Source organism: Macrobrachium nipponense, chromosome 2 (assembly GCF_015104395.2).
Source record: "Macrobrachium nipponense isolate FS-2020 chromosome 2, ASM1510439v2, whole genome shotgun sequence".
NCBI lineage: Eukaryota > Metazoa > Arthropoda > Malacostraca > Decapoda > Palaemonidae > Macrobrachium > Macrobrachium nipponense.
The window spans coordinates 80,193,939-80,211,413 of NC_087201.1; the positions used below are offsets into that span (position 1 = coordinate 80,193,939).

The 17,475-nt window shown below is 36.3% G+C and overlaps 1 protein-coding gene across 1 annotated transcript; it reads right to left on the reverse strand.

The window, feature by feature from the left end:
• Positions 1–756: 756 nt before the first annotated feature.
• On the reverse strand, positions 757–1,877 carry LOC135221467 (neuropeptide-like protein 31). The gene is made up of 2 exons (XM_064259217.1): positions 1,747–1,877; positions 757–1,234 (listed from the first exon to the last, which is right to left on the reverse strand). Exons 1-2 carry the CDS (start codon positions 1,756–1,758, stop codon positions 818–820), a joined length of 429 nt encoding a protein of 142 aa, XP_064115287.1. The 5' UTR covers positions 1,759–1,877; the 3' UTR covers positions 757–817.
• Between the last annotated feature and the right edge of the window lie 15,598 nt (positions 1,878–17,475).

The window sequence follows — 17,475 nt, forward strand, 5'->3', positions numbered from 1 at the left end:
ACTTGCTTTATGTTCTAACTAAATTCTCATGGCCTTTTCGTTTCCTGTCGAATAGTTTCCAGCAAAACAAGAACAAACAAAAATCGTATTTGGAGTGCCGCAAATGGTTACGCTTATGAACGCTTGTATCGTACTGTTGTTTCATAACGTACTCGTGGGTTGTGATCTTCAGCACAGTTCAGGTAAATGTGGTTCTTCCAGAAAGTCGGTGCCAAGGTTCGTGGGGAACTGGAAAGAACCGTCTGTCACCAAACAGGCGATGGTGATGGTGAAGCCGATGTTTACAGATAATAATTTTAAACAAAATCATGTTCTTCAGTAAAATATCCTCTAAATGATTCGATTTACAATCGCATCTAAAATCTCATACAAATACACATATGTATTCCATCCTGTACATTTTGATCCTTGATCTTGGGGACTGCATTCAGTTATCTTGCTTACGCTTTCCTAATTGAGGGATTATACTTGCTAATCTTCCTCAGGCTTCTCAGGGACTTTCAAAGATTTTAATACTCTCATGATAGAAATTGCATTATCCTACAACTTTATAGATTCACATGACAAGAACATGTAAGTATCTTGATGTAATCATTTACAGGCAAACTTTTCTTTTGTTGTTTCATCTGGAGATTTCTAGCTTTCTTTTAATATCTGGGAAAAATGATTAGCAGGGTCTCATTTTAACTGCTTAAAAATAAATCTTTAAATAACTATAAACAGCTCATAGATATGGTTAATAACAGTTATTCGTAATTCCAAAATGCTTCTTTATTTAGGTTCATACGAAAATTAGGATGAATTCCACATTGTTGTCCTAACCATAATATCTGCCTCCACCGAAGTGACCGAATCCTCTTCCGAATCCTCCGAAACCTCCGAAACCTCCACGGAATCCAGGCTCAGCTTCGGGTTCGGGTTCAGCTACTGGGCTCCTCTTTCCACGGTATCCATATCCGAATCCACGGCCACCAAATCCACCAATTCCTCCAAAACCTCCATGGAATCCCCCACGGAATCCAGGATCAGCTTCTGGTTCGGGTTCAGCTACTGGGCTCCTCTTTCCACGGTATCCATATCCGATTCCATGGCCACCAAATCCACCAAATCCACCAAATCCTCCAAATCCTCCAAATCCTCTGCGGAATCCAGGCTCAGCTTTGGCTTCGGGTTCAGCAACAGGATCAGCTGCTACGATCCCGAAAAGGACCACGGCTAAGGTGGCAATGATCGTCTGCAAAAAAGTATGTATACGATTTGTAAGATAAAGAATAAAATAGGCAGGTGTTTTTTGGGAAAATAGTAAAACATGATGGTGATTTTATATTTCAGCAATGTTGTATGAAATCTCACTTATCTGGAATACTCTTGATGCCATCACTTACAACTGAAAGATCGGAATTGATTGGAAAAAAAATCTACCCTCGAATTACATTAAAAAAAATTTATGGAAAATTCCTTTAGGAATACAGTTATAACGTACAGTTCCAAATTAGTCAAATAAATAGACCAGAATCTTGTTCTATAACTGAGTAATGTATGCCATGATCAGAGTTCTATATATTCTTAAAATCAATAATTAGGAAAATGTGTCAATATCCAAAGATAAGTTTACACAAATGTTAAGCGATAACTAGTCAAAGTGCTTTAGAAGAATGATTTACATGATAAAACAGTCGACCTTTCAATATTTCTCTCTCTCTCTCTCTCTCTCTCTCTCTCTCTCTCTCTCTCTCTCGTTCCTACCTTGGACATCATCGTGCAGTGCTTGAGAGCTGACTGTGCTGAGACGGACTCAGGGTTCCCTTTATATACTGACTGAGGGAAGCCAAGTGTCCTTCAGACGGCCATCAAGATCCTGAATAAAGAATTGCGTCTTCTTGTATCGATAAAAAAAGCCATAATGGTATTCAGATTTTTTTTAACGAAACATTGCTGGTTTGAATGTTATCATAACATAGGATCCTTCTCGAGATCATAAGTTAAAAACTCTTCTTCCTTCTCTGCATGTCTTCCCATTTTGATTTGGTTTCGAATTTTTTTTTTTTTTGTAGCTTTCCTCCACCTGGCTCGGCCAAACAGATCGTCTGCTGACAATTGATTGTCTCTCAGATCTGCTTTAATACATCTATCCACCTTCGCTTCTTCGGTCTTCCTCTCTTTCTCTCTCCCACCAGGCACTTCCATCTGCATCACTCTCCTCCCTCCATATGCCTCATCCCTTCTCGTCACATAGCCACACCTCTGCAGTCTTGTTTCCTGGGCCTTCTTTGACAGTTCTACAACTTTAGTGGTTCCTCTTATTTTTTTTTCATTCATGATCCTGTCCAATTTTGTCACTCCATGCATCCATCTCAGCATTTTCATCTCTACCGGATCCAATTTCTTTACTTTCACTCTCATCAAAAGTAAAACTGACGAAAACATATTTTTCGATTTCTAATATGGATACATGGCTTCTTCAGTACATTTATACATCTGCATCGTGTCTAGAAAAAAAAGACACCATTATTCTGTTATTGAATAATATCGCACATAAAAACTCATAAATTCATAAATTGACCAAGATTCTTTAGACATTCGCTAAGACTAGTCAAAGAAAGAAGCATAATAAAAACTTTGCTGTGAACAATGAATATCTGTTTGTGATGTACAATTGTGTTTTGCTTTCCATCGTTTGCTGATGTCAACTTTCTGCCTTCTTCAGAGGGACGTCAAAGGAAAACTGATCTCATGACGAGTTCTTCAGCGTAGGAGGGTGTCCCGAAAGTTCACCTCACTGCAACCATTTGCATTCCTTTTACTGAACCTCCATTCATGTTTTCTTTCTTCCATCCTACTTTCTACACCCCTCCCCCCTCCAATAATTTTTTATTAGGGCAACTACAAGGTTTACTTCTGGTTATATCTTTAAAAGCTCCACTCAAAATTTCTCTTTCAGCGCTGAATGACTTCTTAAGTACCACCAGTGGTTGGCCTTTGCCCTAAAATTTGCATTGCATTCAATTCCATAACGAGTTCATTGCACGGCGTTAGAAAAGTAACAACAATGAATATAATAGCTTGGAAATATTTATTTAATCGTAAACTACGATGTTACTAGCGGTATTAAATAATTTAGTAAAAAACATAATGATAAACCAAAGTCTGACTGATTCAATAAGTCTTAGATCACAGACCTGAAACATTTTCTATGATGTTATGTAAATAGACGGTAAACGAGTGTTACAGGAAACTAATTTTATCGTGAGCAATGTCTTACAAACTGGAGCACTTATACTGTAATAAAAAATGGCAATAAAAAGTAGAAGGTAAAGAGAATAAGAGAAGTAAAGTTCAGATCTAGTTTTTCTTTACATATCACAGAGCATCAATATTATGTAATGCTAAAGTAATTCTTTCATTTTGTTTTCTTTTCTGATCAGTTTATATCACAATATATTACGCTCTTTCATTTCCAGGTAGACTGATAAAATATTTAACGTACCTAAAGGCAGACAGGCACGAGCAGAGAGAGAGAGAGAGAGAGAGAGAGAGAGAGAGAGAGAGAGAGAGAGAGAGAGAGAGAGAGAGAGAGAGAGAGAGAGAGAGAGAGAGAGAGAGAGAGACCCTATATCTTTTAAAGGTAATAACTTTGGTCTCTCATTATTTTTTTATTAAATTGTTTAATATTACTAGTATCATTGAAATTTAGGATGAAATTAATTTTGTCCATGCTATTATAATTACCATTTTTCCTTTTGTATCGTCGTGCCTTTTTACAACGATTCCTGAATGACAATATATCACTGCCTTCGCTGTTTTCAAGGTCTAACATATAATACCTGATTTTAGGCCAGTTTTTTGCACTGAATACAAAAACCATGCTCATTTTACTCCAGATAAAGTTAATGAAATATTAGCACATTAAAAATATCCTAAATTCCGATCTATTTGTAGGTGAATGAAACAGCATTGAAAATATTAGACTGTTTTATTCACAGAAGGCTTACAAAATATTTTGAATAGATAGCAAGAAGAGTATAATGAACTAAAGAAGCTACTCATGGATGAATGGTCTCTTCAGTGACTTCCGTTTGCGCTGAGCAGATTCTACATCCCTCTTCAGGCACCAGCAGCTGTCGGCCAGAATATTTATAGCGTTCTTCCATAATACTGATATCTTGGTGAAAGTGCTCACCCTGTTCTTCACTGAAGTCTCCACAATTTTCTGAAAATAGTCCAAATGAGACTGGAGGAAGTGCATTTTCACTGACATGCGTGCACCAAGTTGGCGGAAATTCTCCATTAACTCATCATCCACCTTTTGATACTGGGAACTTCTGTTGGTGCCAAGGAAGTTTGCAATGGCTGACTTAAGTGACAACCAGGCAGAGAGTTCTGCAGGATTCAGTGCATCATCAAAACTAGCGTCCTGGATGAGTTCCCTTATTTGAGGACCATCAAATATACCTGCCTTAAGTTTTTCCATGTTTTTTTGGTGAAACTTCTGATGGAGGAAAACAAATAATCTACCTTCCCTGTCCAATGCCTTTACAAAGTTCTTCATGAGACCGAGTTTGATGTGGAGTGGTGGAAGCAATATCTTGCTCGGTTCAACCAGAGGGTGGGACAGAACGTTGTGTGACCCAGGTTTTAATTCTTGTCTTGATGGCCACTCCTGTCTGACATAATGCTGGTCATCAGCACGGCTATCCCATAAGCACAGAAAGCATGGATACTCCATGTAACCACCTTGAAGTCCTAGGGTGAGTCCAGCAACTTTAAAATCTCCACAGATCAACCATTTATGTTCCTGGTAGTTCAGAGCAGACAATAGACGTTCCATGCTTTTGTGGGATTCTTCATTTCAACTGAGTGCCCAACAGGGATCGATGAAACTTATTTCCGTTATTCAGAGGAACTGCCTTGAGACTTCTGTTAGATGAGTCAATGAAAAGCCCCCATTCCAAAGCATCATACTTCAGACCAAGTAATTCAGAGTCAGAACTAGATTCCATGGTGACATTTGATCAGGGCCATGGGGGACTGGCTTTATGGCAGAAGGAACATCAGGGTATTGAACATTGTGCTTGTTCTTGCGATTAATGCCTTTTAGATTTGTCATGCAAAAGTAGCAGTAGTGATCTTTCCCTTCCCTCCACACCACTGGGACACCAAATGGCATGCTCTTCCTTTTCTTGTTCCTCCAATCCCGTAAGTTCTCTACACATGTTTTGCAGCAGATATGGGGAGCGAATGGCTTATCCTGGTCCCATAATTTGACTCCGAAGTAAGCTTGATATGCCTTCTTCATAAAATCCGTGATTTTTGCTTGATGCTCTGGAAGAATCACATGTCCGCAGATGTAACAGAACCTATTAGGTTGGTTTTTACACTTCCGATCCATTTTTACACACATCTAGACCCGAAAAGAGAATCAAAAATAATTATTAAAGGTTACCTACGACCCAGTTTTGCAAAAAACAAAGCCCATAAACGCTTGGATAATTGCGATATTTCGGAAAAATATGCTGGAATAGAATAGACTATATCTTAGAAACCAGACGTAACCCAGGAAAATGAACTGTATTTTTTAATTCAGCTGCAAAAAGGGTCTTAAATCAGTTGGAAAACCCTTGACCTTTGTAAAAAAAAAAAAAAAAAAAAAAAAAAAAAAAAAAAAATTGTTTTGAAATGCAGGCCAGTTGCATATTTTGACCAACCACTGGATAATAAGGAATTTTGAGTCGAGCAACAGTTACCAGGATACACGCTATGTGATTCATGATATGTACTTCGTGATAGAGTAAAAAGGCATGATCCGACACCTAGCTTATTCAGGGCGCGTGCTAAACTCTACTGTCAAATAGGGCGTTATTTCACCAACGAAAATTAAAATAAATGCGCTACATTTTATGAGGAATAAATTTTCTGTACTGTTTAACAAACACATTAAATTTTACAATTTCATTCTAATAAATAAATCATGAACCTCCTATTCTAAAATTCCTGTATCTTTAACTCAACACGAAACATTCTTCAGACCTTTTTTTTAGACTTTCTTACCTCTCAACATCAACAACAACAACAACAAAAACAAAGTAGTTTGTAGGCTTATTCCCAGAGTAAGCGAAAATTCCCAGAATTACGACTTTACCAGATATTTTTTCAAGATTTCTAATGATTCTGTGTTAACTGAATCGTTTATCTCAATGGCTCGTTTGGTGTCCTTTAATCTAGATGTCCGAGAAAGGTCACAGATTCTGATGTCACCAATAGACCTTGCGATTGTCGACTCACATGAATCCTTATTCCAATATTTTGCGAGACAGGATTTAACTGCCTTAAAAAGAGCAGGAAAAGTCTTAATAAAAAGTTATTTTTGTTTTTCTTCCATAATAGAGTGAAAAGGGAGCCGTGAGGTCAGGAAGTGAGCAACAAGGAGAGTCACATTTATTGCAGAGGTTTTGTCATCTCTTTTTCTTAGTTGTTCTATTACGGCGGTTTCTAACGTGACGCTTTGTAAAAGAGTTACGCAGAGACAGCTTTTTCTGATGACGTCATCCGGTATTCGGCTCATGAATCCCAAAAAATTTGTTTCCTTCATTCTTTTTGTACCTTGCTTTTGTTTAATTTTATCTCACGGACCTTTTCCGATTTGTCCGTGAATTTATCGCTAGAATACCGCTTGAAGTTCTTGTACTGTTCTCATGACCTTTTCACTTACCAACGGGAAAAATAAAAAGCACAAGAAAATCTAAAAAGCGCAGTTGGAGCCAGTACATGGTTACGATCAAGAACTTAAGTATCGTTCCCGTGGGTTGCGGCCTTGAGCCAAGTCCAGCCACGTGAGTTTTTTCCAGCCTGTCGTTTGCTGTGGTGCCAAAGTTCTTGGGAAACTGGAAAGTGCTGCCGACTACCACTTCACCAGCGATGATGACGGTGAAACCGATGGTGATAGATCCAAAAGAGCTGTCTTCAATTGATAGCAACATAGGCGATGATAATGTTGAGGGTGATGTTGCTGCACGCCTTCCCTTTTAGTCTGTTATGCAGCGGATCTTGTTCTAGAAAGGGACAGTCACTTCTTTCCAGGACTGAGCCATGATGCACCTAGCTGTCGTTGACAGCTGTATAGAGCGTCAAGTCTTCCCTCCAGGCGTTTGGTGTCTCCCTGACCTTCATTCATGGTACGGAATGACTCAATGAACAGTGCTCTCGTAGATTGAATGATATGCGTCCTTTCCGTAGGTTTCTGTATTACTTATGGGATAGAGATATCTGGTTTCCCGTTCTTTTGTAAAAATATAGATGAATCAGATAGTGAACGAGAATTGTGTAACATTGAACACTTAACCATATGACACCACTAGCAATACTTACCGCTGAGTATATGTAGATGCATGGATTTACAAAAATGATCTCCTGACGCAGCAACTATGAATCTCATTTTCGTCTTGCCATCCCACTCTTCCTAATTGTGAATTTTATCACAGGTCATCATCCGCTTCTTCAAAGCCCTTCTTTTGTTTTAATACTGCTTTGGCAAAGATGACCTACGAACTTTGATGTAACTTTCATGTAACTCAAAAGAGGCACGTTGATTAGTGCAGTTCATCTTGAGAGATACTTCATAATTTCCTTTTGTGTAGTAATCTGTAAGATCTAAGTTTGAGCGTTATTATTAGCAATATATAGCACATTACTCGTATTTTTTATATAGAAAGAAATGGCACATATCTTGGGATATCACACCCCTGGCTACGGCTCCGATGTTTCAGTGTCACAATTGTATGTAATGTTGTTCTTTTCTTCGTCTAGGCCCATTTATAGTCAGGGGGACTAGAATATTTTGTGTAAAAGATTTATCTCACACGTGAGTTATTTCTTATTAAGCTTAACTTAAGGATCTCCGATTCATCAATATTTAGTTTTCCTCTCCATTTTTCCGTGGATGCTGAATCTGAGGTTCAGCCAGCTGAATCGTTCTTTTATCCATTTAAAAGCCCTTCTTTCCGTTGTCGAGGTAGAACTATGCTATTTTGGTTATCTCTTCACAAAATAATTGGCTTTAGTTGTGATATTATAGTGTTATCACTATCAACAAATGTTAGTAACAGTGTTACGAGTACTTTCATCAGCGTCAATTGTAGCAGCAGAACGTCTAAAAGCTGGCACCTTTCCCGATAAGAAAGACTTCAGTCACTGACTAAAGTAGTGAATGTCGCGGAAGAAGAAGAAGAAGAAGGAGAAGAAGAAGAAAAAGAAAAAGAAGAAGAAGAAGAAGAAGAAGAAGAAGAAGAAGAAGAAGAAGAAGACGAAAGTAATAATTACAAGGCCCACTGAGCATCGAAGACTCACTTTGCTAAACTGGCGACTCACCTTCAATATGGAGTGATACTTGCTGAAAGGAATTCGTTGTATCAGTTTTATTAAAAAGTTATAACGTATAAAATAAACTCAGTAAGAAGCGAAATTAGAGGAGTATTTAAACAGAAAAATGCGTAATAAAGTTTTGCAACGTCAACAAGAGAATTCAGTTTAACATTTCATATTTAAGCGTGAAACAATTTTTCTTTCCAGTCCATGTTTTTTTTTTTTCTTCTTCTTCTTTTAAGACCGGCTATTCTGTCCAAGTATAGAAATGAGAGAATTCAAGGAGAGAGCAATATATTATGTTATACCAGTCGATTTTTTCCTGTACAAACATACATTTCAAACATGGGGATTTCCTTTGTCTAATCATGTCAGATGAAAATTCAAGGACATAACTGGTGCAATAAAAAGAAAAGAAAAAAAAAAAAGAAAAAAAAAAAAAACTTTCAGTGTAAGAAATAGAATCCCCATTACACAAGCAAGAACGCTCGTGATTTTATGTGACTGCTTGGACCTTGGCCCCGTGTTCTCCTTGCTTGCTGAGAGAGAGAGAAAAAAAAATATCGAATAAGTACTGGGAAAATAGTAGGTGACATTACACCACTTATACTTAACGCGTCGGTGAACATAACAGTTCTCCACCTGTGACGTAATTTATTGCCAGGCGATTATCTTGCACGTTTTGCGACCGTCAATTTCTGTTCGACGGCGTCATGTCTTCAATTTGTACGCTCGCAGGTGCATAGGTCGGTCTAGAGAGGTCTTTGGCCCTGCCGATGTGCTCTCCGCTTCGCTGCTGCCCTGCGCTTTTGCCATATGATCGGAAGCGAGTATTGTCATTGTCTTGTAATGCAAAGAGCGTCTGTCTCACGTAATCAACCTTCAAATAAAATTATTATTATTATTATTATTATTATTATTATTATTATAGCTTAGAATAGATGGGAACACCACATAATAATAATAATAATAATAATAATAATAATAATAATAATAATAATAATAATAATAATAATAATAATAATAATAATTCATCTAAGGACGATACTGGTATCTCCCGACCGCCAGGAAATCAATTATTGAGAAAATTTTATTGGAAGTAAAGTAAAAATCTAATTAAGAAAAGAACAGATGGAAACAATTATGTCTGGAAAATTGATTTCTGGTGGTTTTAGCAGATTCAAAGCTACTTTACAATAAAACTGTCAAAGACACCAACTCGCATTTTTAGTGTGATTCCTGTAAGCTATGAGTTGAATGACGAAGGTTTCTTCAGAACTTTTAGAGACAAAGGAAGCAAATCTTTTTTTATCAAGATATCTCTTGGTAACCTCTTTAGTTGCCAAGGAAATCTAGGTTTTGTCAAAGCAAGAAAACTGCTTTTTTTTTTTTGTAATTGAGGTAATCTGAACTTCTAACAAAGATAAGGTTTCATGAAGTAAATTTTGGGGTCAATTAAGAAATTTCACCGCTTCTCGAAAAGCCTGTATCAGTCACAGATCTTTAGAATTCAAAAAGCAAATTGAGGTTTTATAAGAATATCCAAAGGGTTCTTCGCGATAATCTTCACTCTGGATTTTGTTAAAGAAATGCACTGGATCGTCAGAAATACGTAAGGTTTATCAGGAGGAAACTAGAGATTATGAAGGAAATTCAAAACTTGTAAAATGTAAGGTCTTTGTATCCGTAAATGGCAGTGATGTAAAAAATAAGGTAAAATCCATAAAACCTATGCAAGGCTTACGAGCGCCAAGGCCTCCGTACAAAAACCTAAGAATAAAAAAATAAAAAAAGGGATTTGATAAGAAGACTCTGGCAGGATGGGAATAAAGATTAGTTGTTATAACTATTACTATCGGTATTACTAGCAGTAATGGTAGAAGTAATTTTAGTAATAAGGGACAATTATGCTTGTACCTTCCATCTGAATTTCGTCAAAACACTCGAAGTTAAATTTAGTTCATGAGACAAAAAAGGACGCGACAGATTTTGAATCCTGACGTTATTCTGAAAATGAAAATTAGAATAGTTTTCGATACTTCTCGTCATACCCACGCGACAGACAAGAAAGGAACTCCGCATTTTACTGGTTTGATTTTGGAATTTATTTATTTTTTTCATGAATTAGACTTATCTCTGTCATAAGTTGGAATTAGTTCTTTTTATAAATTAGACATTTTTCATACATTGCACTTTGTTCAGCACTGATATGAATAAATACCGTAGACAAGACATTTGTTTTATGAGAGAGAGAGAGGAGAATGGAGAGGAGACGAGAGAGAGAGAGGAGAGAGAGAGAGAGAGAGAGAGAGAGAGAATGTTAATGTTACAGCGTGTTGGACAATAAAATGCAAAAAAAAGGGAGTGTGCAAGAACTACTGACCATGTGCAAGTTTTTATCCACATGTTTTTTCTTCCATTTCACGATAAAAAAAAAAAGTTGCAGTAACGTAGGGAATAACTCAAAGAGTCATAGTGCAAGGTTTTTGCTCTGTTGATATGGAGAATGAGTCGCCTAACGTCGTTCATTGTAAAACAAAAAGGAAGAAGAAAAAAAAAACGGTTATGACAGTGCATAAGGTCCCCCGTAGTTTTTTGTAGTTAAGGACCATAAATAAGTCAAGGGAATTCCATCCTAAAAGAGTCCTTGTAGGGGGAGCAGCCTTAGACACAAAAATGTATTTTTGGAATATCACGGCGTCCCCGGAAGTAACCATTGTAACTGTAGCATAATGTTACCTTTTGTTTTTCTTTTTTTTCGTGGGTGAATTATTTGACATCAGTGTTCATAGTTGCGCAACACCCTCAGCATTTTGTTTTTGTTGGGAAACATGAGTTTCTTGTCCTTGCGAGTTTCCACGGAAAAATGGTATATATATATAATATATCTATATATATATTTATATATATATATATATATATATATATATATATATGTATGTGTGTGTTTGTGTGTGTGAGTGTGTGTGTGTATGTATGTATAAACATTTAACGTGGGAGAAACAATATATATAGATAATATGGTTATATAACTAGCTATTTATTTACGGAACGAAATTGCCAAGTCTTAGTGATAACATGACCATATCGAAGAGGTAGTCATAGTGGCTGCCGTTGTTATTTCTTTTTATTGAAAATAGTAGAGTGAAATCTCCCCGCCAATCTTAGCGGATTAGTAGGTAGACACACGGTCTAGGTATAGACCTAGACCTTGGTTAGACTTGCCGCGTATTCACGAATGTGAGACTAAATATGTACATGCTATAGATTGAATGTATAAAATTAGAGATGAACACTAATAATTATTTTTCCTTTTCGGTAACTGATAAGGATTCATGAAGATCAGGCAAATATTTCATTTCTTTCCCATTACGCTTCAGGGAATCGTGAAGTAGTGGTTTGACGTGGTTCTCTAAGGAACAGTTTTGACGTTGCTGCTGTTCCCAGACTCATCGGTCCCGTAGGGTGCGTAGTGCCGTCAGTGCACCTCGTGCGGTGCACTGTAAGCATTAATCAAGGCTCTATGCAACCCTTTTTGTTCCTTTTACTGTACCTCCTTTCATATTCTCTTTCTTCCATCTTACTCTCCACCCTATTCATACAATTGATTCATTGTGCAACTGCGAGGTTTTCCTCCTGTTACACCTGTCAAACCACATAGGTCCCAGTGCTTGGCATTTGGCATAAATTCTATATTCAGTTCAGTTCAGTTCAATACAGACTCATCTGTTAATAAGTGTAACTGAGCTGTTTATATGTCTATGGTGAGTTTTGCAAGACTGACACAAGTCCACCTCCTTAATTAGTGGAGTTTTCAGTATTTTCGGAACATTACGCAGAGAGAGAGAGAGAGAGAGAGAGAGAGAGAGAGAGAGAGAGAGAGAGAGAGAGAGAGAGAGAGAGCGGGTCAACTACGTATTAATTTGCCTGTCAGCGAAAGTCAGTATGTATCGTACCTATTTTATATTCTTTTTGGTTACAGTATTACGTTGATATTGACTATTGTGTGTATTTCGAAAGATTCGTCCCGTTTATTATATCGTGAATTTACTGGGTGTAGCATCATCACAGAATGCAGAAACACACACACACACACACACACACACACCACCCACACACATATATATATATATATATATATATATATATATATATATATATATATTTGTGTGTGTGTGTGTGTATGTATGTATGTATGAATGTGTGTGTGTATCATAGTTAATACGTTATATATATGTATACGTATATAATGTATATATTCCATGTGTAATATTGAGAGTCTACCATAATAAACTCCCAATTTACATGGTCCAGACATATGGACGGTATATAATGTCTATGAAGTTGAGGATTATGTTTCTGGCATACGTTACTGTCTCATTTAACTTTGTTAAATAAAAAAAAAGGAAAAGAAAAATAACGAACGGAAACGGTCGTTTTTAAAACTATCATCATACTAAGTCATAAACGAAACACAACCTTGACGTAAATTGATAAGTATTAATAAGAGCCAGGTGCTTAATTACGCTCTTTTTATATCTGGCTTCTTGCGGTTACTGTTACCGTTATTATTATTTTTATCTTTTTTTTTTATCTGGTTCAGCTCAATATGTTTTTAATACCGATGGTTATTTGGTCATGTCATTCCTCCATCTTTTATCAGTCGTGCTTTGTAATAAAGGAGCGACATTTTAGAAAAGGTATTTATGAATTTTGGTAGTACCACGATTGACTTAATAATTCTTTACAGTAATAATAATAATAATAATAATAATAATAATAATAATAATAATAATAATAATAATAATAATAATAATAATAATAATAATGATAACTAAAAGCCACAGTAGTGTTAGAAATATATTCATGAACAAGGTTTTAACCCTTAACATAAAGATATTTTTAACACTACTGTGGCTTTCCATTGTCAATATTATAGCCTCGGTACAGGGTTTCCTTAGTTTATTATTATTATTATTATCGTTATAATTATTATTATTATATTATGCAGCAGGAAGGCAGACACCTACAGATAAGGATTTATTCTTTAAGCCGAATCTCCTTTCCGTTCTCACTCCCCGTTACATGTGTAATTTCGAGTCCTTTTTTTTTTTCGACATTTAAAATTTGATTACAACCTAAAACTGAGCACTATCCACAAATCGCTCGACAGATGACTGCTTTTATTATTTTCGCATTTCCTTTTCTATTTTCTTATCGTCCATCATTGGAAAAAAAAATTCCTGGACTCGATGAGAAGATCCATGCGGCATAAAACACGAGCTAAAGAGCGAAGGAGAGTTCGTTCAAGTGCAATTGTTACTGACATTATTCATGTGTATAATGATTCATTCGAATTATTCTGTAAATAGAATATGAAAACCATTTTAAAATCTCTAGATCCTTCCCCTCCAAGTAGTTTTCTTCGTAAAAAAAAAAAAAAAAAAAAAAAAAGCTTTTCAAAATATGCAACAAAGAACAACAGGTTTTCATGAATGGACGCGCAGAATTTCTGCTATTATGATGAAGAGGAAAATGATGATGACGACGACGATGTGGTCAGGCGAAGAGGAAAAGAAGATACATAAATCGTTTGCGGTTTGGGAGGGATTCCTGTCGTGATTCATCATCGTGATGAGCATGAAGAATACCGTGATGTTCATTGCACATCATCAGAGACTGAAGACGAGATAATGGCTGTCTTTTGCCGTCGCTATGTTAGCACGCTTTGCTACTTTAGCGTAAAAGGTACTACAGTAACTTACATCGAAGTGTGAGGTCGTCTCCTAGTTAAATATTCAGAGGAAATCAGGAAGAAATGCTAGGATGGCCACGCTGTTGCTTGTGTTCTTAGGCAACATATGTTGTTCTTACTAAATGTATTTTTAAACCTAATGCATGTTTTTCTTTGGTAACCCAGTTTGGGGGAATTCCAACTTTAGCAAATGATGTTGGGATCGATTCCAGCGTCCGTTTAACCTTCAATATCAATTCTCTTTACCTTGGAAATGTCACCTAAAGTGAGTCATACATGATAAGTCCTCCAATATACTATTTTCAGACTAATATTACACTACGAAGGTTTTGTAACCCAGGAGTGAAACTGAATTGGTAAGTGTTTCCAATCTTAGTGGTCTCAAGTATTGGTAAATTGGGAGACAAATTATGGGAGCGGCAACATGACTCATAGACCGACGCTTTTGCGCATGCGTCATGTAATTCCGTGGCAACACTGTGGTTTAAAATAATTTTGGGGAAAAACTCCGTAATCATCCAGGCAAAATGAAAGGGCGTGTACCTCATTTCACATATTTTACTTCCCCGTCTCGTATCTTATTTTAGTTTATTTTATTTTTTTACCTTCAAAGTTTAATTTTCTCGTCATTTCTCACATAAGGAAATCATGATTTTTGTATGGTGAGAATGAACTTCACATTTCATAAGGAGGAACTAAAGAAAACGAATTGTCTGAGCAACAGGTACTGCTTTAATGTAAGTAATAATGGCAAGTGAAGTCCATAACCAAGAGTGATACAAGGTCGAAACTTCAACACTGACTACATGCAAAAAGGACAAACAACATTAATCAGAAGGACCTCGAAAGGAATCAAATGAACTAGGAAATTCACAAATAGGATACTTTCATTTAAAGAGGTTTAAAAAAGAATATTTTGAATTAGGACGATCAAAAAAATTTAAAGCCTAATTTAGAGAGATTGCAAAAAGAATATTTTGAATTAGAAAGGTCTCAAATAGGGAAATTCCAATTATGAAATTCACAAAGTGACAACTGAATTAGAAAGGTCTCCAAGAGGGCAACTGAATTAGAAAGGTCTGCAAGAGAACAACTTCATTAGAGAGGTCTCCAAGAGAGCAACTGAATTAGAAAGGTCTCAGAGAGGACAACTTCATTAGAAAGGTCTCCAAGAGAACAACTTCATTAGAGACGTCTCCAAGAGGACAGCTCTATTAGAAAGGTTTCAGAGATAACAACTTGAATTAGACAACATGGATTAGCAAGGTCTCCAAGATGACAACTGAATTAGAAAGGTCTGAGAGAGGACAACTGAGTTAGAAAGGTCCCAGAGAGGACAACAAACTTAGAAAGGTCCAAGAGAGGACAATCGAGTTAGAAAGGTCTCCAAGAGGACAACTTGAATTAGACAACATGGATTAGAAAGGTCTCCAAGATGGCAACTGAATTAGAAAGGTCTAAAAGAGGACAACTGGAATTAGAAAGGTCTCAGAGAGGACAACTGAATTAGAAAGGTCTTAAAGAGGACAACTGAATTAGAAAGGTCTTAAAGAGGACAACTGAATTAGAAAGGTCTCAGAGAGGACAGTTGAGTTAGAAAGGTCTTTAAGGGGACAACTGAATTAGAAAGGTCTCCAAGAGGACAACTTGAATTAAACAACATAGATTAGAAAGGTCTCCAAAATGACAACTGAATTAGAAAGGTCTCATAGAGGACACCTAGACTTAGAAATGTCTCAATGAAGCAAATTTGAAATAGAAAGATCTCAAAGAGGACAAAGCGAAATAGAAAGGTCTCGCAAAAATGTCCACTTGAATTAGAAAGCTCAACGAAAGTATATTCGGCTTCCAAAGCCGAATGAAATCTGAATCCAGGTGGAACCTTGATATATTTGACACAGATAAAAACGTTACGGCCGATTAATTCTGGTTAGTCACCGCAAGTATCACACCAAATGTTTTCATAAAAGTATATATTTTAAATTTATTCTCAAAATCTACAGGCGCTTCAAATACCCAATAAGAGAGTTTGACAGATATCGGCTTATTTATTTATGCTGGTAATAGAACACCAGCATGAACATTTCCTGCCTTGCCAAAGGAGGAAATGCAACAGCATTAAGCACCTCACCAAAAGCAGCTGCGAAGGAAGTAACTATAAAATACGGTCAACTGCTATCTCATATTGCTGTTTATTGCACAACAATTGCCAAGCTGGCAATCCGACCGCTGGAATTTCGCTTTTATTTTTTTTTATTTTATTTATATATTTTTTTTTACAAGAGAAGTATTTTACTCTTTGATTATATGATGTATTTTATATTTTTGTTGCGTTTTTGCCTGAATTTCTGTTCAGTTGGTTGTCAATTGACAGTTAGCAAGAAAATAAAGAATGTAACAAAAACCCTTCCATATATACGTATAAGCAGAAAATATCTTACAAAATAAGATAACTGTCAACTTTTAGTGAATAATCCTGAATAATCTTTCAGTGATATTTAGGTATTATTAATTTGACTAATATTGATACTGCCCTTACTTAATAAGCAACCATAGTAGCGAGCCTATCATAAGTGCCAACAGCGATACCGGAAATGGTATTGTATTCTGTTTCTCTCGAATTCTCTTTCTCTTTACATATGTCTTGATCGGCCAAGCACAAACAAACGTACACACATGCGAATATTCACTTTTATATATATATATATATATATATATATATATATATATATATATATATATATATATATATATATATATAGATATATATTCATGAAGATATATGTATATGGATTTCTGTATATATATTTATACACACACACACACACACACACACACACACACACATATATATATATATATATATATATATATATATATATATATATATATATATATATGTGTGTGTGTGTGTGGTGTGTGTGTGTGTGTGTGTGTATTAGGATTCGTTTTCTAGTTCTCAATTACCTTTCTGCGATGAGGTTGCGAGTCCTAAACCCTCATTCTGGTTACAACCCACCACAGTTGACTAATGACCTTGAACGCATTCCCAGGTTAGTTTAGGTGAACCGAGTTCTAATGAGATTAAGTAGAACATGTTTAGAGTATTCCGGTTCCCTCGGGAGTCGACATCGAGAACTTTCGGGCATATCCTAACCACTGGACCACGGTATGCAATCATATAATATTTTCGTACACGTATAGACAGGAAATAGGTGTTGGTGAAGGGAAAAACGTAGACTGAAGGAAATTCAGAGAGAGAGAGAGGAAGAGAGAGAGAGACAGACAGACAGACAGAGAATATACATAGAAAAAAGGAAAAAAGCAAGACGAAATATAGAAAAAAAAATAAAAATAAAACG